The sequence below is a fragment of the Patagioenas fasciata genome, chromosome 14 (assembly GCF_037038585.1).
Source record: "Patagioenas fasciata isolate bPatFas1 chromosome 14, bPatFas1.hap1, whole genome shotgun sequence".
Lineage (NCBI taxonomy): Eukaryota > Metazoa > Chordata > Aves > Columbiformes > Columbidae > Patagioenas > Patagioenas fasciata.
The window spans coordinates 10,282,082-10,306,007 of record NC_092533.1 but is presented as its reverse complement, the minus strand read 5'-3'; the positions used below and the strand labels follow the sequence as shown (position 1 = coordinate 10,306,007).

Sequence of the window (23,926 nt, the reverse complement as noted above, 5' to 3'; positions counted from 1 at the left end):
AATAAGGTAAAACGTTCATTAGCCTCTGTTCCTCGGAAATTTCTCCACTCCTCTTCTCTCTCTGGGGTTGAGAGAGAAACACCACTGAGCTGAATCAAAGAGCGTGGTTGGTAACTATTGCATACTATTGTATAAAATGTAGAGAAATATTTTATGTAAAATCGCATGTTATACACAATATTTACTGTTTGCATGGTAAAGATCACAACCAGAAGCGAGTGTGCTGAGCTCGATATTGTTCAGATGCAGGAGATAACAGGTCTCCGCCCTAAAAAAAATACTTTACAGTTAAGAAATGCAATCGCTGTTAAACTCTTGGTCTGAATATAGCCCCGTATGGATACGAAACAGTTGCGCTGAGGCAGATAGATGTGAAGATAAGAGAGATCGACTGAAGGCAACGTTTTACGGGCCGTGTCACCGATCTCCTCGTAACACAACAAACAAGTATTTATCTTGTGGGTGACTGGCAGGGCTCTGGCAGGAACCCTGAGATAACCGGTGATGTGGTGCTGTGGCCTTTGCTCAGCACACAACCTCTCCGAAACCCGTCGCCTTTCATGTGGCGGGGCCGGGAGCCGGGATCGGGCGGTTCTGCCGTGGCGCCGGGACAGCCGCGCGGAGCCCCTGCAGCTGCAGAGCCGGGGCAGGTGCCTCCTCGGACCCAGGAGCGCGGCCAGGAAGGGAAGCGGGTTTCTGAAATGAGTAAATTCGAGTCGAAAGAGAGGTGCTAAAACAACAGACTAAAATTTCCTGCTGTTGTTAAGCTCGTAGTTCGTGATTTTCTTCTCTAGGCACTGTGCTTCTACCGCCCATGGGGTTGAGAGTCTCGGTGTGCCTGACAAGCTGAAAGCACCTTGCATTGTTTATGCACATTTACGAAAAGAAAATGCAGTGGATAAAACACTTAAAATCTCCCAGGCCAGAGAGGAATAGCATTTCTCACTTTTACAGTTTCTCAAAACCTGAATGAACGCCTACCAGCACTGGGATAACAGCGTATCTTTGGCCTTAGGTGAGATAACTCAGTGGAAAAACTTCCACTGGCTTTGGCATGGGTCGAATCTTATTTTCTATCCTATCAATCCAGTATCTCAGCTGTTTGGAGATGCAATGTGGTGTGTCCTTGTGCAGGCTGGGGAGCAGCAGCCTGAGCACAGAGACACTTTATTCTGCCCGTGAGAGGGTCACCCCAAACACTTACTGTAGAATCATAGAACAGTTTAGGTTGGAAGGGACCTTCAAAGGTCACCTAGTGCAACCTCCAACTTCAACTGGGGGATGTAAGGACTTGCCGGTGCTGAGGTAGAGTTGCCCTCTAAATCACATCAGCTGGGTCTTGGCTGTGTTGGGGGATTTATTTCTTGAGGAAGTCCCACACTGCTTTATGTCCTGAAATAGTGGAGAGACAGACCAAAAAATTAAAGGAAAGATTTTATATTAAGCATCTGTTTTAAGAAGAAATTGCTTTCTCTGTGTAGCACCACTGTTTAAAAAGTATAATGCTTTGTAATCTATATGGTTTTACCTTTTACGTTCTGAGGAGCTTAGGTGATGGTCATAAGATAGATGGGTTTATTTTTTAATTGCAAACTTTGCAGGGAAAAATGTGAATCCTAACCCAATGGAAAGAGTGTTTTAATTTGATCTTTTCAGCAAATGTACAATCCACTGGTTATGAAGAGCACTTTTACTTTAAAAAATGAAATACTAGTATAGGATTTGAATGTGTACTAATGTCTTGAAGCAAGGATTTTTTTGCTTGTCGATCATTGTCCTGATAGCAAGAGAAGTTTTTCATCCCCAGACTTTCAGAAAGTAGATGTGGGACACACAGACTTCCAGCTCAGGCCCTAAATAATACCTAAGCTAAAAAATTGCACTGTAGGCATGTAGAGATCGTATGCGTACAGGTGTGGTAGATTTTTGTGTGTGTGTGTAATTAGTGTTCTGTGTAACCTCAGTTTCATCATTCCGCAAATGAAGCTGTCAATTATTGTAGTAGATCAGAGGGCATTACAAGTAAGTTTAAAAAAAGGATTTGTGTTACAAAGTGGCCTACAGTTAAATAGCTGGTCCCTGGTAGTGGGTTAAATCAGTTAATTATCTGGTTAGGAAAAAAATCTATGCCAGAAGCTTGATATACTGATGATACCCTGGATTATCATCTGTTCTTCCTTTCTCTTGAATTCTTTTTCCTCTTCTTTTCATCTAAATGCGTGTAAACGCTGGGGCTGTTATAGTGAATCAGTTTGTATTTCGTGGCAACAGCTGGCACAGAATAGGACCCAAATCAGTGAGTTCAGCAGACACCTCTGTGGAAATCTTGAGGTTTTTCTCCTGTCAAAGAGGGTTGAAGCCCCTCAGGAGGAACTAAGAAACAACCTTCTGTTCCCCAGCAAATCCCCCAAAATGAGCTGCCAAAAGGAAAATAGTCTCCTGCCCTGGGGACACTTCTGGTGGCACCAGTGTCCCATTTGTGGCTCAGCAGCCCTGATCGCTCCCTGCCATGGGACCAGCTGTTTGCACACCCTTCTGTTTGCTCAGTTCTGCTTCATTTAACATTTCTGGAAAACCTTTTCCGTGGAGTCCCGTGTTGCGGCTGACCGCGGGGCAGGGTGAGCTCCCAGCGCGAGCTGTTTCGGAAAACAAGTCTGACCTCAACCAGAAAAGTTGGTGTTTTAACATCGTTCCCCTTCACCTCCTGCATGACATTGTGATATCTCGAGTTTGTGGTGATGGGAATGGACATGAACCTCCAGCCACAGCTCTCGGGCTGCTCTCCCTGGTCGGGGTCGGGCCACCAGGACCTTCTTTGTTGTCGGCTGGCATGGCTCATGTAAAAGAGCACGGTCTAGTGGAAAATTGCTATTGCAGTCTGGTCAGAGCATGAAAATAAAACTAAAGATTCAGGCTGAGCATGGCTTGTATCTGGGTCTTCTGCCTTCCAGGAAGGAGAGTGCAGTGACCAGGAGGTGGCTCAGAACTCTGTCCTGGACCTAAACTTCTCCCAACAGAATGTTGGTGAAGATGCACCCTACAAAGAGTTGTGGTTTCCATGACTTGGGTTTTCTGACAAAAATAAATAATGTTGCTAAAAGTTGCTGACCCCATGCAGTCCTGCAACAGGTGGCAAGCTTCCACAGTAGGAACTAGATGATTAAAACTGTACTAAGATTTCAATCCTTGTGGGTTTTCCTCCATTTCTTCTTGTATTTAGATGAACCCCAAACTCAAAGCAAAACCAAATTGGAAGAGCAAAGATTCATCAGTCATTTTTCTCGTTAAAACCATATGAAATTGTGACTTTCTCATTATTTTCAATGTGAAGCCTTTGATCAGTCCTGCCTTGTGAACTTTTGATCAGTCTGGGTTAAAATGAAATCCAAGACGGGGCACATTTTGTGTGGTCTCCAGTTTCGAAGTGAAAATTTTTCAAGTTTGTGCTAACCATGTTATTCCCAGGCTGTTATTCACAGTCACTCTCATAAAGCCATAGCCAAAACTTACTGGAGATCATGGAATAAATGTTCTGAGAAGCCAAGATTCATTTATTAGCAAGATTCATTTATTATTTAGTTTTTAGCATGAAACATAAAGTTTACTGTGTTTCATTGCAACTCTAAATTATAATCCCCTGTTATGGCACCTCCTTGCACTGTATTTATCTGCATTTGAAAAACAAGAGCTTCAGCCAGGGTCTGAAGTTTGGGAACCAGCTCTCTAAGAGCTGTTTTCCATACAGAGGCCCAAAGATGAAAATAATCTCATGACCATCCACTCCCATAGTAAAATCTTATGCAACTAAATCCATGAATCTCAATACCTGAAAAACAGGATTTGATGACACATGACAAGAGCTGAGTTAAAATATGTATGACTTAATAACAGCACGGTAGGTAATCTTTATCATCACAAGTGTAGAGAAGATGGCATCGAGGCATGGGGTGAAGTTTCGTCATTTATTCCCATCCCTTACCTTGAGTCCCATCCTGAAAACAAGCTGTTGCTAAATATTTAGACAGTACTAAAGAGAATTAAAACATGGTAAAAGATCTGAAGAGATCCCCGTATGGAGTCAGGCATTGCTGTGGTACTTGGTGCGTCCCATCTCTCTTGGTTTGCTGTCTCGTTACGTAGTTTCTAGAGGGGAATTAGGAAATTTAGGCAGCAGAGCTGTGTGTTCCACTTCAGTCTGAATCCAGCTCACGAGCCAGGATCAGACCACTCAGTCCTGGATCTGATGGCTCTCGACCGGGATGGCCATGGCAGCTCCTCACTGTTGTGTGCAGGGATTAGCTGGTGAGCCTTTAAACTGCTCCTTGTTTTACATCTCATTGGAGGTAACATTTAAGGAACAGTCTAGAAGTCAAGTGGCAGGACAAGATTAATTAGGATTCCGCTCTAATCCTAATTACAATGATATTTGCTTCCCACGATAGGAGGCGTTCATTATCATGTGTATAAGTTTGTTTCTTTAGTCTGTCTGCTCCCCCCCCCCCCAATAGAAAAAGGTTAAATAATATTTAATACAGTTTTACAGTCATTAAAAAAACAACTCTTTTTAATCTGGTAAAAACATCAAATGGGCAAAGGAGAAAACCATTCAGTTCCCTATTAATTTCCCTTACTCTCTAATTATATGCAAATCCACCCAGCCCAGGTTTTAATTCAGCCATTCGCATTAAGAGATCAGAGAGAGATTCAAAATAGGAAAGCGGAGTTTGACATATCGTCGGGGGCTCGTCTGAATTTGACTGGAAGATAAATTCCACGTTTTAATTAAAATGTTTATTCCGCTCTGCACAATAATGCTTGCTTGCTTTCAGAGGAAAAAAGGGGTATTAAGCATTAAAGGAACTAATTCCTCCTATCAAGAAAATTAGGATTTCTCCCAGGCAGACACAGGGTATCATCCCGGATTAGCAGCTGTAGCATTCTTTGTAAACATGTCACCCTTGGAAGTGAGCAGCAAGGAACGCTGCTATCGTCTTACAGCTGCAGGGTGGCAATAAAGCATCCCTCTGGCTCTGGAGGGGATTAGCTTCCCCCACGCCCTCCAGAGAGACATTTATTGTGGAAACCGGGAAATAAGTGTGAGCACAGATGAGAATAATGTGGGGGTGGTTCCAGGCTGGCCAGCAAGCCAATCCCCTCTCTCCTGCCTGGGGGTCACCAATGGGTTTTGGGGAGCTTGATGGGAAGGGTTGTCCCCTGCCACAGCCCTCACCCCTTGGGCTTCGTGGCTGGTTGGAAAAATTGATGTGGGAGGAAGCGACATCCCATCCCCATGCCGTCCTGCATCCAGCGATGCTGCCAAAAGGTCTGGGAGAGACCTTGGAGGGGACCTGGAGCAACCGCAGTTCATCCATCCATGGCCATCCATGCTGGGAAGGCACTTGACGTCCATATAGATATAAACGGGCTTCACCATAGCAGGGAAATGTGTACCTGAGAATGAGGAGACTGTTACAGATTGTCATCTCTGATTGTTTCGTCTTCTCTGTTCATTAGCTGGTGGCAAGTGCTTGGGCACAGCCACCTCCAGCATGTTAAAATATCTTCTCTTGGTGTTGTCTGACACACGGCCTCAGCGGTCGTACACCACGGGAGAAAGCTCTCTCTGAACAAGTCAGCAGCATTACAGTATCATTATTATTGTTATTATTATTACTGTTATTACTATTATATTTTCACCACACAGTCACTGAGTTGGGGATTTACTTTCAGAGGGGGTGAGACACTTTTGATTTGTTGTCTTTTTTAAAAAACAGTGACATTCTTGCATGGTGACGTACCCCCCTGAAGCTGAGCTCTGAGACTAGCAGATGGAAAATGAATAGGATGGGATGGGATGGGATGGGATGGGATGGGATGGGATGGGATGGGATGGGATGGAATAGAATAGAATAGAATAGAATAGAATAGAATAGAATAGAATAGAATAGAATAGAATAGAATAGAATAGAATAGAATAGAATAGAATAGAATAGAATAATAAACCAAGGTAAAACAAAACAAAATTAAATAAAATAGGAAGTATAGTGCCTGCCAGGAGCGGCTGGCAGCCGTTCCGTCCCAAGCCTAGAGACAGGTACAAAAATCCTGTAACAGGTCTACTTTCCAAGTCCTGGTGTGACAGTGGTGACACCAGCAGGACAGTGTCACCCATGGTGGCTATGCACCCTGGCACCGCTGCAGCATGAAGGGGCAGGTTTCACCCCCTCTGATGTTTGGAGAATCGAAACATCTCAGATCACATCAGAGGTTTTTTGTGTTTTGTGAACTCCCCTGCATTCTTTCAATTACATGGGCTGGTTTGTTTTTTGTTTGAAATGGAAAGAAAAAAACACCCAAGCAGCCAGGAGGCCTCTTCTGATGCCCACGGGATGTGTAAGCAAACATTGCCTCCAGAAAACTGCACGACACTAACACCTAGAGAGTTCCTCTTGGGTTGATTTGCAGACAAATGCACCCAGAAACCTCACAGGATTTTCCATCTGCTGCTGTAGCGCATCCTCGGCAGGGAGGGATGCAACAACCAGATGCCAAACCCACCTCAGTTCAGATCCAGGACCCAGCTATGGCTGGGGTTTGCAAATGGTTTCTCAAAACCGGTGAAAAGACCCCGAGACACTGGTGTCTGAGCCTGGGACATGGCTCTCACCGTGCAAGCCCCTCACGTTTCACCCTGAGGTTCGGCCGGTCCTGGTGCTGCCCATGAGCCGGCACACGGAGGGTGATGTCTCCGGTCATTTGAGAAGCAGTGTCTTGAGCCTCTCCGAAGGACTGGCCTTGGCTTTGTGTCATAGGTTTATTTTGCTTTCCTCCCTTGCCTTCTTGGACATTTTCCTGGTTAATTCTGGGTAGGAGACCGACTGCTCGTGTTTGAGAAGCAGAGTGAAATAAAGGAGGTCAGATATTATCAACCTCCATGGGTCAAGTAAGTGCCTCCTCATTTGAAGCCTCAAGTGTTATCGGTAACTCCAGGGTTTGAAGCTTTAGATTCAAATTCGCAGAACTGTGTAGCACGACAGGGACAGAATTTTTGGTTTTTCTTTTTTCTTCACAGCCCGGAACCCGAGAGAGGAAATAACCAGGGATGGATGTTGCAGCAATAGCTGGGGGGGGGGTGATGCAGCCCCACTGTTATATTGCCCTGGCATTTGGGAGAAAATAGCTGGGGTTTGGATATATTGTCCCAGCATTTGTTTCTATGAAGCCATATGTCACTGTCAACTTTTGCGGGACTGGGGGGTGTTCAGCATCGCAGCAGCAGTGTTTCCCGAGCAAGGGGGCTTTCTGCAGGGTTGAGGAGCCTTCTGGAGTGCAGTGGTTCTTCTTCTGAGCGTGACTGTAAACACCGGTTGGTGATGCCAAAAGTTCATTTCTCAGGGGTTTCTCCTCTCTGGGATGTACTTGCCTCTGCACTTGCCCACTGTCACCATAAGAGAGCAGCCTCTGGGAGGGACTTTTGATCTTTATTTTTCCATACTTATTTTTCTTTTTTCACAAAGAACCACCTACATCTTTCTCTTAGAAGATAAATACTTGAGAAGTGAAACAGCTCTTCCTGTGCCCGTAAATGGTGAAAAGCTCAGCGATTTCCCCTGCAGAGTTTTAACTTAAAAATAATAACCATCATTGCTTAAAAACAGAAACCATTAGCAGCACAGAAGGTCACTGAGGACTTTTAAAAGGTTTTTTTGACCCCATCTTGTCTGGAGCATGGCCATTTCTCTGAGTGCTGGGGCATGGAAGATGTTAAATACTGGGAAACTTGTCTCCTGATACCCAGGCAGAATCCCCTAGCGCCACTGTGATGTGCATCTGAGTTGCAGGGTCAACATCACAGGAGCTGAGTTTTGTTACTAAGGCGAGTGCATCCCCTTCGATGTGCAAAAAAAAATGAGCAGGGCTGCTTGGGTGTCTCGTTCACATTTTCAAAGCAGAGATGGATTTTAAAGAAGCTGAAGGAAATCAGAGAGAAAGGGAAGAGTTGTTGAAAATGTTGAATGCAGGGATAAAAACATGAGCAAGGACAATATTTGTATAAAAACATGAGCAAGGACAATATTTGTATAAAAACCTGAGCAAGGACAATATTTGCCTGTGTGCGCAATGTATATCTTAAACCCATCAGCTCCTTATTGCAATTCATATGCAGAATTAATGCACAAATTAATAGCTGCAAATTATTACTGTCCTCTTTGTTTGACCGCTGCTCATAAGCACTGCTGGGCCAGACAGAGATGGGGTGCACGGGGCAGAGGTGCTTATCTGGTCATGGGAGATGTGGGCTTCTAGTCTCTGCTGCTAAAATTGGGCTTTTCTGGAGGGGTGCACAGCTGGGCGAGGGCAGCGCCTGAGCGTGGGTGACTTTAACTTTCCCTGTTTCCTTTCTGCTGCGGCAGCGGGCTGGGGCGATGTGAATGCAGCAAAAGTGAGAAAAGAGAAAAGAGCGTGCCGAGATGAGAAATGAGTCTGTGCTGACTTCGCCTGCGGGCTGCCGAGGGCTCTGGCCCCGGCGCTTACAGTCAGCGCCCAAAACGGTCTGCAGTGGCTATTTGGAGTGATCTTTTATCACAGCATCTCCCGGTGTAACACCACAGGGAAGGGAGGGTGAAGGTGTCTGCTGACACAGTCCGGGGCCCTGAGCTGGGAGATGTTATCAGAACTCCAAGGTACCCTTAAACTCTGCAGAGCTGGGTTTGAGTCATGAGCTCCAGGTCCTCAAACAGCCCAAATGACAGCACTGCCCTGCGAGCCCTCCCAGGAGCAGATCTGGTGCTACGGGATGTACCCATTGATGTCCCTAGTGATATGTCCCTAATAATTTACTAATTTGGAGTGACTGTGGGATAAGGAGCAGAAGGCACAGTCCCCCCAGTGGCAGGTACCCTCCCCAGCAGGGCTGCATGCTTGGTGCAGCCTGACCTTATACTTTTCTTTCTGTGGCATGATGACTAATTTTGCAATGAAAAGGAATTAATTCCTCATTGAATCAGCAACAGCCAAACTTGGTAGGTTTTGGTTTTTGTAGCCGGCGTGTTGACTCATCTCACCTTCTCTGAGAAGTGACGTTGAAGCAAACACATTTAGGGCGACTTGGGGCCGGACTGCAGCATGTGTGCTGCACCCAGGGCTTTCATCCAGGGGGCACCCAAGCAGGGCAGGGGGTGAGCTCGGAGCTCACTTCATCCATCTGCCTGCTCTGAGACAGGACCGGCCCCGGGGGCTGCTACCAGGCTGGTGGCACGGGGCTCTCAGGGTGCCGAAACCCCCGTTTGCCTTGGTGGTGACGGCCACCGGCACGGCTCCGAGCTGCCATCCCTTGGCCAGGCCCCACACCAGTCACTGCTGTGCTGGCCCACAGCTTTTTCGTTTCACTATTTTTGGGGCCGGTGATGTGGGAAAATTTGAAAGTGACGTGAGTAATCTCGCCTCACCGCGGCTCGGCTCCCCAGCGAGGCTGGAAACCACAGCTCTCTCCCCGGCCGCTGGCTCGTGTGCCGGGGTGCTCTGTGCCGCCGTACCGTGGGGGACAGATTGTGCACCCCCCTGGGATGCTTCCAGCCTCCCCTGGCCCAGGAGGCTGTTGCCAGGGCCAACACCACCCAGGGTGATGCGTGCATCTGGATCCGGGCGTCCCAGAGGGGCGATGGAGCTTTCCTCTCCCTGCAAACTCCTCTGCACCTGGGGCTGCCAGGATGGATGGCAGCTTCCACAATGCAGGGCTTTCTGGCAGGTTCGTCCCTGCTCTGCTGGCTTTTGGGCTGGGATTTCAGTTGTCTTAGTATCAACTGGTGCTTTTGCGCCGCAGGAATGTGTTTGGTGGGTGGGAGCTGAGGTTCGTGCAAGGCAGCACCGTTGTCCCTCACAGGGAGCGCTGGGCCCCAGCCACGCTGGTGCTGTGCACAGTCCTGACACTGTCCCTGTTCCCTGGCCTGCAGGGTCCCCTCTGTGTATGGGATCCCTTCTGTGCAGCACATCCCCTCTGGCATGGAATCCCCCGTGTTTATGGGACCCTTACGTGTGTAAAGTTCCCTGTTTCTGTGGGTCCCCTATGGCAATGAGTTCCCCCATACATTCAGGGCCCCCTCAACTGGGAACCCCCCACCTCTCTGACACAGATTCTGCAGAAATCGAAGCCCAAATGCTGGAGCCGCCTTCCCACGATGAAGCCCCAGCTGGCTCATCTGCAAACACACAGTCTCTCATTTCAGAGTGTTAAATAAAACATCTTACTAAAAAAATCATACAGAAGTGGTTTAGCAGGATTAAGATGTCCAGAAATCCTGTGGAAGAAACTTGAGTGGAGTTTTCCCCACTCAGAGCATGGGGCTGTGTGATACCCTGTTTTTGCAGGACAGTGATACTAATGTTTGCGTATTCAGAGTTGGCTGACAATGCACCTGCTGGGGACTGACTGCTGTCCAATGAGACCAAATCCTTAGATTTGTTCTCTTATTTCTAACATGTTGGAAATCTGTAAAATACAAGTTTCTATCCTGCAAAACAGCATCATCTTTGTGACTTTGCCTTAAAAACAAACTGTAAAAAGGCCAGTTGTTTTGTTCAGAATCTGGGGAAAATGTAAAAACTCGTGAAATACAGCCATCAAGACCCAGAAGACGTTATTCCTGTGAAGGATTCTTTGTGCCTGTGTGCAGCTGGGCATATCAAGAGCAACCCTGTAAGGTGAGACCGTCTGGTTGGTTGGTGTAATCTGAGTTGTGGCAGAAAAATTTACTCCTTTAACATATTAAACAGCTTGCCATGGTGCAGGTCAGGTTTGCAGCCCCGACTGCCCCATGCGAGGACTTATCCTGGGTGCTTTAAATTTAACAAAACCTTTTCACTAAATTTGGCACCAAGTGTTGGCAGGGGCAGTAGAATTAAGCTGCTTTCTTTTAGTCAGGAGTTGTCTTTTACTAGAAAATTAATCTTAAATCTTCCCATGCGTAGAAGCAGCACTGGTTTGGATACTGGGATCTGCACCAGCCGCCCCTGCAGCTTGGTGTGACCACTGCTGCTCTTAAGAGCTGCTTCCAATTGGCAGCAAGGAATAGTTTTCACAGGTTACAAAATATGCACTTCCTTTTTTTGTTATTTGTTTCTTTTCCTAAACTGATTGAAGCAGAAAAAGATCTTTCAGTTTTTTTCTAGTAACCTGAAGAGTTTTGGTGGCCATGGAAATTGTTTTGTTTGATCATTTCATTAAAATTTTGACTTTTTGTGCTACATTTTGTGAAGATTAGCTTTAAAGTTTAAAGGAAAAATCCTCTGTCAAGCCAGCAAAGTACAACTACTCATTTTTAGTGTGTCGCTAATAGATGAGCCTTAAAAAAATGACTCAAAATACTTACTAACATGAGGTGCTTTCCAGAAAATGTTTGATTACAATCTCTCGCCTTTTCTAATGAAAAACCTACCTTTTGTTGAAAAAACAAAAAGCTCATTTATAGTTCTGAGCAACCAGCTGACCCCGCGGCTGCCCGTGTGGGGTGGGAGCAGGGGTGCAGGATGCTGCGCCCCATCGGGCACCTCGGAGCTGAATTACATTGCGGCTCCGATCATGCGGGTGATCCTCATGCGAAAGAGCTGCTGGGTTTGTGTGTGCTCAGCGAAAGGAGGGTTTTCCAGCTCACCTCCAGCTGCTATCGCAACCTGACACCCATGCATGAGCGGTGAGGTCTCCTAATTTTGCCTTGCCAACAATTAGTCTCTCTTAATAATTAATGCCACGGTGTTTTCTCTTTGCTTATCCAATTACCTCTAGTTATTAAAGTCACATCTTGGCTTCAAAGCAGAAGCTTCTTCCATCATAGTCTTGTTATTACTATTATTATTTTCAGGCAGGCTGGTGAGGACCGATGAACACGGGCAGGGTGATGCTCCGTGGGGTCGGTGTGCGCCCAGTGGCTCCCAGCTCCACCATCTCCACCAAAGCCAGCAGCTGTTCCCTGCTCGCTCTGCCTGAGCAAAATCGTTACCAAAGTCCAGAGACTGTAAATGACTTGTCAAAAGTCATGCAGCAAATCATCTGTAGATGTCCTGGTGGGACACAAAAGAGGTCTGGCTGGCAGTGCCACAAGGGACATGGGGACTGGATCAGGCACTGATCACCGGGGAGGTGGGCACTCAGGAGAGTTGCAATTCATCAGATCTGAGAAGGAAAAAAAAAAGGCCCTCTAGGCTTGCAAAAACCCATCCTGCTCCTCCATCCCCTCTGGAAATACCGTTCTGGTGTTGCTGTAAGTGCGCCTCTTCATTTCTGTAGCGAGGTTGTGGCTGCTCAGCTCATTCCCCGACCTGCCTTCAAAGGGCTGCACTCAGAGATGTGACAAAGATGTGTCCTCAGAGCTCTTTCGTGTCCCATCACAGCTGCCAAAGGCTGGGAGGTGACTGGGGGTGACTTGGGATTGGGGCTGTGGCACTGGGCACCACTGTGTTGTTGTGGATGGGTGGGCAGCCAGCAGCTCCAGCACCGCTGCTCCAAAACACAGCTTTAGGGGGGAGACACAATAAGATGCTTTGCCAAACCTGCCAGGGGACCTGTGAGGGGACATCAAACCAACTGCCCTCACGTTAAATCCATCCACTAGGCAGAAAACATTTACATCAAGTTAGTTTTATGGCATAAGACATTGTCAGCTGCTAAGTTCTGACTTTGAAAGCCTCTTCAAGGTTCATGTGCTTCAGCTGATTTGCGGGAACTAAATCTAAACCTTATAAAAAAGAGGAATTGATACCATTTCTCTGGCATATAGATTTCTATAAAAGAGGTATTATTTCATAGCAAAGATACGTGTGCAGCCACAGGGCATCTGGTGAAGACCAAAGGTGCTGACGAGACCATGGACCGCGACCATTAGCAGCTGCAGCGTTTAAACTGGGGACCAACACTGAAGGTCTATTTTCTGTTTCTCTGGATCTTTGTGCAACATTTCCTTCTTTTTATGACTTCGAAAGAGTAGGAAAAATGTTTTTCAGCAAGGCAAGTACAAATGTAGAAGGGACAGAGGGAAGGCCAGCTCTTCTTACTGGTGTAACATCTTGTTTCACATCTGAACTGTTGGAAAATTTGCGTAACTGAGCTGCAGCTTATTGTACCACCAAGTTATCATGTTCTGCTTTGATGGGAAAGGAGGGACAGCCCGTGCCTTTGCTGTTACCGCACGTGCTCTGTGCTTTTCACTCTTGAGGTGTCCTGTGGATCAGCATCAGGACTGTTCAGCTGCCTTTGTCATGGTCTGTGTCTCTTGTCGTTGCTCCAAAAGCTGTTCACAGGCCATGCTTGGGATCAGGCACGGTGCGAACAGGAAGGAAAGATCCACCCCACTTTGAAGGGCAGAAACGCTTAAGTTGAAATTTTCAAAACAATTCAGCATCGAGCTCGTTCTGCTCAGGACTCATGTTAAAATGTACACGTGGATCTGCACATCCCTAATTTAGGTTTTCTGGCTCTTCAAAAAGCTAAACCATAGCTAATTTTAGAAATATCGCTGAAAAGCTGTTCTTCATCTCATTTCATTGGCAAGAATAGCAAAGGCTCAGAGCTCGAAGCATGTTTAACGAGGCAGGAGCCAGCCCAGCGCTGCCCTCGATGGGAAAACCACACAGCCCATGTCTTCGCTGCAGGATGGAAAAGCCTGTACCACACCAGTTTGTGCTGGGGAGGGGGGTTACATTCCCCGTATTGCACTGTACACAGTAGATCTACACCTGGTAAGCATCAGGAATTAGGGGTTTCATTCATTCTTAAATGCAAACCTGCATGCCTCTTGTTTTTTATTTGCATAAGCAAACCTTTGTGGGAAAGACAGATGTAAAGTGGCATCCCCATCAGTCTGTTTTGTTTTCCACTTCATGGGTTTCCTCCTCAGAGCAGTGATGCAAAACATAGGACTTGCCCAGGGCTCTGGAGTTGCTGTGCAAACATCTCGGAGCAGCAGGGAGAGGTCCGTGGCAGGTCCTCCAGAGCCATCGGCTCCAGCACCACCACCTCCACCAAAGCCAGCGGCTGTTCCCTGCTCGCTCTGCCTGAGCAAAATCATTACCAAAGTCCAGAGATTGTAAATGACTTGTCAAAAGTCATGCAGCAAATCATCTGTAGATGTCCTGGTAGGACAGAAGAGGTCTGGCTGGCAGTACCCAGCTCCTCGCTGCTGGGTAGCTGTATTACCTGGTCCATTCTCATTTTCTTCCCATTTTGGGGTGCTCTTAGTCCTTTTTCTCTTTACGGATTTATCTGGGACAAATCCTAATGTTCCACCACCAAGGTGAAGTCAGTTTGGGTTTAAAGGCAACCATGGGCGAAACCAGGCATGTTGGGAGCAGCATGAGACGCTGGAGGCGAGGAGGCTGGAGACAGCAGCCTGTGTGCGTTTTCCTTGCAGCTCTTTTGAATGGGTTCCCCTCTCTCTGCTCCAACATGCAGAAGTACTCCCCGTTGTGTGCACAAAAAAGCGCCTTTTAGAAAGATGTTGGGCTCTGATGGCCTCGCTGTGCGTGACCAGGAGTAGCTGCAAGAGGAGACTGGATTTTTCTTTTTCAAATTTCCCAGGTTTGTTGCATCCCCAGCACTGCCTCAGCTTCCTCTGGTCCTCCTCCCAGCGCCGGAGCTGGGAGCAAGGGGGATTTCAGCCCAAGGACTCGCTGGTGACCAGGTTGGGGTTTCAAAGGTGTTGCTCTCTGCAGGGCTCTCCCTGCTTGAGCCAACCCAGTTAGGAAAGCCTGAGCGTGGGTCTCAGAGTCAATGTGCAGGATGTGAAAGTCCAGATTTAGACCCCATGGTAGCACAAGGCAGAAAACAAGAGCAATGCATTGGGTAACATGCTTGTAGCATTCATCCTGGAATAAAAGATACTGGAAATAATTGAAAACAAGTTCTGTATTTTGAAAACTTCATGTTGATTTGAGGTTTTTTTCCGCTTGGTCTTCAGCTATTGACACTCTTTGGTTTATGGATTTTTCTTGCAGGATGCTATAGGGTTTATTTAAGAAGGCAAGGGCATTTTCTGCCTTGCCCTTGAGAGACACTGGGGACTTGTAGTAATTGCCAGCCTCACTTGCAATGACAGGACTGTGAAGGGCACCATCCCTCCTTTCTCATGGAGCTCAATGATTTCTGAGCACTCTCCCTCCTTGTGTCTTGCAGTCCAACAAAGTTCCTGTTGTGCAGCCATCCCACGGAGTCCACCCGCTCACCCCGCTCATCCCGTACAGCAACGACCATTTCAGCCACGGCTCCCACTCGCCCCACTTGCCCGCCGACATCAACCAGAAACAAGGTACTGGCATCACTGGGGACCCGCACGGTGGGAGGGGGATGGTGCTGGAGACTGCTGAGATCAAGGCTGTCACCTTCCTGGTCCCAAATCGATGGGAAAAGTCAACAGCTTGGGTCAGCTGGGGCATTGCTTAGCAGTAGGAGTTTATTTATTATATTGGCAATGTGTCATAATCCTGGTTAAGAGTTGTTTGATATCAGAAGTGCCAACCCTGCTGATCAACTGTGCTTAATTTTCTGTGCAAGCTCTCCTGTAGCTTGAGTTGAGACCAGAGCCTGCAAGATGATGCGTAAGAGTCAATCAGAAAATGGAAAGTAATCTTTCCTTTGACTCATACCCAGACTGTTGTCGGGTTGTCATTTTGAGAAAATAAATGCTTGAAACAGGAAATATTTTGACTAGCTAGGGTCAGTGATAGCTAACTGGATTGTTACATGTGCAGGCCCCTAGCACACATTACATGGTTGTCACACAGTTTGGCTCTTTGGGTTCCTGTGTGAGTCCAGGACATGTCAGTTACCTCACGAGGCTACAGAGGAAAGTACAGTAGGTAGAAGTTAAACCCTGAACTGCCAAAATAGGTATGTGCACAGGAATTCACCCCAGCCTGTCATTTTTTGTGGGTTACAGGCAAGCTGAGTGTAAAATCAAACTTTTCTCAACATTACGTTAGTGTGACATAATCTTTCAGCATCTGTTCAGATTACCCAGGCTTTTGCACAAACCTGGCATGGATTTCTTGTGGAAGTGAGCAAACGATGGTTTGATATCAAAGTACATTTGGGAAGAGATTGAGGATTCATCAGAGCCCAGAAATCAGTGCAAAAATGGAGGCACAAACCGAGTTGTTTGATTTGGGCAAAGGCCTCCACCCAAAAGTGGTCCCAACTGTCCCAGAGACACCAGCTTCACTGAGTTAACGTAATTGCTAAAATGATGGGGTATTGAGGATGCTCTTGGCTGGAGGACATGCTGAATTATCCTGGGTCTGAACCCGGAGACCACATTCTGAATTTGTCGGGGATGTTGACGGGCAGGATTTAGGTCTGGTGTAAGGGACAGCCAGACACATCCTGGTGTTCTTCCAGCCAGCACATTGCTTGTCAGCCACCAAAGCATAATAAAATCAGCAGAAAAATATGAAGAGTTAACAAAATAAACCTATTAAAAGCTCAGCTAATGGCAGATTTCTGAATCTGGAGAAGCGTGCAGATTTCTGTGTCTCCTGTAAGGCGACCCACACACCTTCCTTGGCGCTGCCTTGGCAGATGTTGTCTTGCAGAGCACGAAAGCTCCTCACCATGAGCTGCCCCCAGGGACTCACCATTAGCCTGAGCAAAATGGGAGCAGCTCACCCAAGGGATGAGTTGGTTATGCCCCTCCGTGGAGGCTACGATTGGCGCTGGAGTAGTCCCTAAGCATTCATCTCTGCGGTGGGTCAGTCACTCTGCGAAGCTGTCCTCTGGCTGCATACCCACCCATAGGCATGTCCCAGTCTCCCCTTTCCCATTTAGCATGAACTTTTAGGTCGGTGACAGGAGCAGGATATCCATCCCAGAGAACCCCAGGTCCTATTTATGGACCATCATCCTCAGCTGGGACCTGCATCCATGGTGCAACTGTGATGAGCTTTGCATCCCACATCCCTGTGCCGCTGGGGTGAGGGCTTCCTTCCCCATTCATTCTGGATGTGTCCCATCTCTATTTTCATCACTGAAATATCTCCCATTATCACCTGGTGTAAGCGCTTGAGAGTCACCATTGTACTCATTCTCACAGCATCGCTTTAAAGCATTTCACAGTAGCCCAAGGACACACAGACAAGGAAGTACAAGCAGGATCTTCTGAGTCAGTGGCTGGTGCCCCAACCACTGGGCCAGCAAGAATAACTGGTGCTCTGACTTACACAGCTTGTACTGTCAGAGGGCCAAATCTCGGGAAACCCTGGCAGGTGCCTCATGTTGGATGCTGGTTTGGTTTGACCTTCGGTGGGCTGCTGCATCCTGCTTGAGCACAACTGTAGGGAGATCTCATACTAAGTTGTGTATTCCTTTCATTTCAGTTATATATTTATTTTAGCTAACTCCTAGTAAGACCTTTGGAATCTGTTAGTGTCGTTCCTAATTAATAATTTATTATTAATACACTTAGGAGAATAATGCAAACTTCTGAGTTTGCTTGCAACTAATCACCGATTTAGTAAATGTATTTGTTGCCCGGGACAACTGCTGGGCAACCTCTGTGCAGGAGTTTTTGTCTGGGGTTCATTAGCAGTCAGAGGAGAGCTGGTGCTTTGCGTTGCCAAGTCCTGCAGGCTTAGCTGGATGCCGAGGTGGTGCAGCGAGGATCACCTGCTCCCGGGGACCCGGCTCTGCGTTCGCGATGCTGCAGCAGAGCTCAGCCCCAGCTCCCCTCCGGTTTTCCGGTCCAGGGCTCAGCTGGAGGCTGGTTTTGCCAGCAGCACCACATTTGTCTGAGTCCCACCCGCAGCCTCGGGCTCCACAGGCTGTTTTGGAGTCCACATAGAAACGAGGAGATGCTGTGGCTGTCTCCTCTGGCCATACCACCTGTGCCAGCAGCTTTGAAGACCACGCAGGGATTCCCCGTGTGAAGGGTGAATTCCCACCTGGCACCATACCCACCTCTGCCATTATTTGGCACTCACAGAGCCCACAAAATGATTACTTTAAAAAGGGACTCAAATCATTTAAAATTCAGATACAGCATCCTAACTTGCTGCTCATGGAGGGTCCCAGGAATGACTGATAGGATGAGGATGTAGGAACAGCTTTGACCATCGCTTGTGCACCTGAACAGGCTCTCTGGAAAGGGCAGAGGGATGTCCAGAACCCAGCAAATCCTCACCAAAGCAAGTTGCTGCTTGGCCCCAGGGTGACACAGAGCAGGGATGGTGCTTGTGCTGCCTTCCCCATCCCATTACACGAGTGTTAGTGATTCTGCAGCAGTGCGGATGACCCCCCACATCCCCACAGAGAGAACAACAGCAATAAAAAGGGCAATTAAAATATCCTGCCACTTGCAGACAGCTCTTTCACAGACATTCCCACAAGTGCCCATAGATGGAGCAGCCAGGGGGGTTGGGAGCAGTCCAGGTCATCCAGGGAGCACAATGCTGGGTCCAATTCATCTCCTTCTTCCTTCTCCCAGGAGTGCACCGTCCTTCCCAGACCTCAGACATCCCCGGTTTCTACCCGCTCCCTCCCGGTGGAGTCGGACAGATCACGCCGTCGATGGGATGGTGAGTGTGGAAGGCTCAGCCTCGCGCAGCCCCCAGCCCACTGGCTGCTCCGGACGGGGATCGGTTCATTGCACAATCCACCTGCACCCACTCTCCGTAACCTCCACGGTGCTTTCACCTCGGCTTCATCCCTTCTGTGTGCTGTGTGATGGGGAGGAGGATTTAGGGCAATGGAGCTGGTGAGGGGCTGGAGCACAAGTGCGATGGGAGCGGCTGAGGGACCTGGGGGGTTCAGCTGGAGAACAGGAGCTGAGCGGAGACCTTCTGATCTCTGAACTGCCTGAAAGGAGCTTGGAGTGTGGAGGGGGTTGGTCTCTTCTCCCAAGTAGCAAGTGATAGGATGAGAAGAAATGGCCTCAGGTTGCACCAGGGGAGATTAAGGTTGGATCTTGGGAACAATTTCTTCCTGGAAAAGGTTGTTGGGCATTGGAACAGGCTGCCCAGGGCAGTGATGGAGTCACCATCCCCTGGAGGTGTTTAAAAAACATATAGATGAGGTTCTTAGGGATATGGTTCTGTGCCAGAGTTGGGCTAATGGCTGGACTTGATGATCTTGAGGGTGTCTTCCAACCAAAATGATTCTATGTTTCTATGGTTTAGCCCTGTTTTAGAGATGGGGAGTGGATCTGTGGAGAAGCTGAAGGCTTTGTTCAGGCTGGGACATCCCTAGAGTGAGGTTACAACCTGCCCAATTCAAAACCGCCTCCAGCCTTACATCAGGCTGGCTGTGCGGATTAGGAAACCCAGGGAGAGCTTCCCGCTCACCTCTCCTAATCATAGCAAAAGCCTCTCTTTTTGAGTAGGAAGTAACTTTCTCCCTCGCTGGGATTTTCAGCACAAACAGTGCTGCCAGTGTGGTATAATCCAGCGGGATGCTCCTTCTGCCAGGATGCTCCATCCACCTGGCCATGGTGCCTCTCAGGGTCTGACAATCAGGTCAAAAACACACCGTGGCAGAGACCTGCACCAGTGAACGGCTCCAGTACCCGCCGCCAGCACCCAGTGCCTCAGGGGGGATGGGGAAGGAGGGGCCGTGAGCTGGAGCACTCCCAAATATCCCCCCTACATGGGCCAGCCCCAAGGAGCATCCCACAGCATGGAGCCTGTTGGGAAACCTGCCTCAGGGACATGAGTTAAAAATAGGGTGTATGTGCTCCACGGTCATTGCTGCTGGCTTTTGTCACCGTGATTGTGAGCACAGCAAAGGAGCAGGTCTGGCAGGCAGTGCTGTTTGGGCATCGTCACTGCAGATTAATTTTTAATCCCGGTTGGTGATGCGGGGACCTTGCAGAGGCTCCTGGGGAGGCTGGTGGCTGCAGGTCAGGGTGGCCGGGATGGAGGGGAGAGCGTGGGGAGGGCGATTGCAGGGGCAGGCGGCCAGATCCTCCCTGGTGCTGGATGATAAAACCCCAGCAAAGCCCAGTGGAGACCTCCAGGTACAAGAACATATTGCGAAATGGGAGAGGCAAAGCATATGAAAACACAAAGTAAAATGTTAGCATTTGGGTTTGTTTATGAATGTCATGTTCCAGAGATTTAACCACAAGGAAACAGAGGCCAAGGCCTTTGATACAGAGTTTGGCTTCAAAGAGATTACATTTTGCCTTCTGTGCTCAATCTGCTACTCTTGGGTGATGATTTAACTCCTCATATGATGTGATTCATCCTCAGGAAAAACAAGTACTGAGGTGACTGTGCTCTAACATGGAACAAATACTTGGGGATGGGAAAGGAGCCTGTTTGCCAAATGCAAGGTCCACTCTGGCTATTAAGGGCAGCCCAGGACACGTGGAGGAGAAAAAGTCTGATTTGCATGAGGTTTTGTCGTTTGTTTGGTGGCAGAGGGAGTTTGCATTGCTGAGAGCTGCTCTAGCATCTGCAGGGTTTGGCATCCTAAAGCAACCTCGTCAGACATGTTCATTAGTGACTAATAGAACACAGTAAAGCAACAAATGGCCTGACAGAGCACAGAGCAACTCAAAGTGCATGTGTCTAATAGAGACTTTGCTCATCCATTTGCCTGCCCAAAATTTATGGAAAGAGCCCCAAAACCTTGCCCAAAGTGCCCAGTCCTCAGCCGAGGCTCAGCATGTTGGTGTGGGCAGGTGCAGAAAGCGGCAGCATTGGTCTTGTGCAGGAGGCAGCAGGTGCTGTGAGTCGGGGATGCTCGTGCCAGGGATGCTCACCCCAGTGCTGCCGAGCCCATGGGAAGCAGCTTTTCCTCCACGAGCCAGCAGGCAGGAGCTGGGCAGAAATGGGCTTTGTTCTCACCAGTGCTTCAGGAGGAGGAGCTGCAATCACTCTCACTGTCGTTAGCTGGGATGACAGTCAGATAAAAGCCCCTGAGAGTCCAGCCAACTGAGTTTTGGTGGCAGGAGCCTGGCAGCAAACCTCAGCTGGGAGCTGCGAACGGTGTCACTCACCCGCTCCCCAGGCCGGGCAGCGGCCGTGCCATGACAGCCCCTCCACGCCATGACAGCCCCTCCACGGCCATCCCACATCTTTTTCCCCAGCCGCCCTCCCATTGCTGGGTGGTATCGGCTGTAATTGTGTATTCTCACCCATCAGAGATTGTTTTCGCAATTGCATTAATTTGCGCATCAGAATCACTTTGGAGGAAGCCGCAAGTGCCCGGCTCCTTTCCTATCCCGATAGCAACGCATGTCGCTTCTGGATTAGCTCCGAGCGTTTTCTCAGCCCTGGGGCGGCCGCGTTTAACTTCAAAGGTTGTTTCGGTTTCCCAGTGCGTGGTAGCACTTGGCTGTTTGTTGGTGTGTTTATACCCGCCGACATCTAAGGGGTGGGAGAGAGTGTAAACAGCCCCGTGCCTCGCCTGCCTTTCCTACAGACAGATCCTGCAGATTTCGGTCAAGCCGAGACACAGGAGCAGGAACAGAAACCTCCTTCCTCCCCAGCACAGCTCAAGGACCTGACTGCTGTCGCTCTGTCGTTGTTCCTCTTCAGGGCAGAAAAATATCTTTAGTCCTAAAAAATCCCTGGCATCCAGGAGCTCTGTCCTTTGTGGGGCAGTGGGGTGGCACCTCACTTAATGATTAATGGGCTTTTTTGTGTATTAGAGCTGAAAATAGCTGGTACTGGTTTTAAGCACAGCTCTGTGCAGCCTGGCCAGAGGAGCACGACCATCCACACAGGTTTAAGCACCCATCACGTCCTCATCGGGTGTCTCGGTCTCCATGCGCAGTTTTAGGCTGGGAGCATCTATTGACAGGTTTGCAGAACAAGCCAAGGTATTTTGGAGCGATCTCCATATGAAACCGGAGGGAGTTTCCCTTGCTGGGAACAATGAGGAACTTCCTTAATAGTTATTTTACTATCTTAAAAATAATTTCCAGGTCTGGTACATGGCCAGTCCCTATATGAAACGACTTTCAAAAGAAATGTAGGACCGAGCTTTTGGCTTGTTTAAAAATGATGGGCATCCTTTTAGGGATGCATTGGGGAAACCAGAGCATTTCAGAAGTGTGGACAAGGGCAGAGTAGGTGCTTTCTCTCCAGGATGTTCTCATCCTTGGGCATTCACTCAGTGTATCCCGTGACTGCGTGGCCTCTTGTTCACCACACAGAGGGACATTCTGACCAGGCTTTAGTTTTTTTTGGTCAAACTCTGCTCTTTTAAGCAACTTCTTCTGTGCCATAGCAATGCCTCCTGTTTTTTTCTGCACACCTCCGCATTTTGTGCTTTAACAGGGTTAACTTAAAGCCACAGCATTCCTCAACACCAGGGACGGAGGGGGGTCAGAGTTGTATCCAGCCTTCATAGGGAGGTCCATCTTCTCCCAAATTGAAGTCCCGCATTGTCCCTTGAGCCCAGGGGACACCCTGAGCATTCCACCAGGCAGAGCTCCTGCTGCATCGGTGCTGTGAGTCCCCCTTAGCATGCGGGATCTTTAGGAAACACCACGTAGCTGTGGGTACTTTATAGACTCTTTCTTCCCGATCCCAGGCAGAGCCAGTCTGTCTATCCGCTCCCGTCATGTGGATTTAGACAGCCGTATTCGTCAGCGCTTTCTGCTGGGGCTTCTTTCTCCAGGTGAGTATGAGCTGTGTGAGCCAGGGCAGCAGCTCGGCTGGGCTCGCAGCTTGCAGTTCGTGCCGTAGGAGCTTGCAGCAGGCTGCAGCCACCCAGGGACGGCCACGCACCTGCCCTGGGCAGCCAGGGGAAGGGAAGGAGCTTTTAGGCAGTACCTGGTCCAAATGGCGATCGGGGGAATATCAAGCATCCCGGGAGGATGCGCAGCAGTTGGGTTTTAATCAGCCATAAACCCCTGCCTTGAGCTCAGTGTTGGGAAAAGGGAGTGAAATCCATTGCTCAGGATTTTGGTCCTTGTCACTAACCCTAATTCTGAATATATCCCTGCTGCCACCACCACTGAGTTTTGCTCTGTGGAGAGATCCATTTTATTTGGTTTCAGCCTTAAAATCAGGACAGGCAGCAATATGCTGTTTTCCTATTGGCACAACTTAGTCCTCTGAGACCTAAGTACATAACAGGACCCCAGTCCATTCATACTGCAAGTTTGTGGTCACCCAGGACCAAATTTTGCCATCTGTAAATGTACTCAGACCCCAGTGATGTCCCAGTGAGCAAAATACATCCCCTGTGGATGAAAATCACAGAGTCCAGCCCCTCCGTGCATGCTCGTGGGCAAAGCCCCTATGGCTCCAGTGAGGACGGCAGCACCGTGGGGATGCCTGTGCTCATGCACCAGCTTTTGCTTCTGCTTCATGTTGCCCTGAAGAGCTGTTAGCGGAAGATTCCCGCAGGAAAGACATGCAAACCCTGACTCGTGCAAAAGCCTCGATCCATGCAGCCCTCGATCCGTGCAAACGCTGAGCCCCACAGCAGAGGCAGGGGAGCACTGCCAGGCCTCCTTGCTCGCCAGGCATCGCTTTTGCCCAGCCTCGAAGGCGAGAGAGGAGCTAGCGGTTCCCCACAGACCCAGCAGCCTCCCCAGCCCAGTGCAGGAGCTCCAGCTCACAGGATTTTGGGGCAGATTTTGCAGCGCTGCTGCAGCCGAGTAAGTACACCTGGTCAGATAAGGATCAGACTGTGCTGGTGGATTAAATTAAACAGCTTTTCTTTTCGTGCCAGCATATCTAATGAACAGTTCATCTCCCATGGGCAATTCTGCCATCTGAAGCTGCAGTCATAAAGTGGCAGGCTTGGCAAAGCTGACTGCGCTGGCTTTACCCTCTACAACTCGCAGGAGAGCTAATGAAGCTTGAAAGCTAGCGAGACCTCTCGTGATCTCAGTCCCGCGTTGGTGGAGAACGTTGCTTAGGCAAGGTGCACCTCCTAGAGTTGCAGTTTGGTTCATGTTCAGACTTAGGCTCTTTCTGTTAAAAGAAA

General features: G+C 48.6%; 1 protein-coding gene across 6 annotated transcripts in view; it reads left to right on the top strand.

Moving 5' to 3' along the window:
- TCF7 (transcription factor 7) overlaps positions 1 to 23,926 on the top strand; it is a 70,259-nt gene that overhangs the window by 34,085 nt on the left and 12,248 nt on the right. For 3 of the 6 annotated variants that reach the window (XM_065848784.2, XM_071814758.1, XM_065848785.2), the window contains exons 4-6: positions 15,164 to 15,296; positions 18,465 to 18,555; positions 22,520 to 22,606. In XM_065848784.2, coding sequence (XP_065704856.1) covers positions 15,164 to 15,296; positions 18,465 to 18,555; positions 22,520 to 22,606 — 311 coding nt within the window. The remainder of the gene's footprint in view (positions 1 to 15,163; positions 15,297 to 18,464; positions 18,556 to 22,519; positions 22,607 to 23,926) is intronic. The other 3 variants (XM_065848789.2, XM_065848788.2, XM_065848787.2) reach the window with 1 other exon arrangement.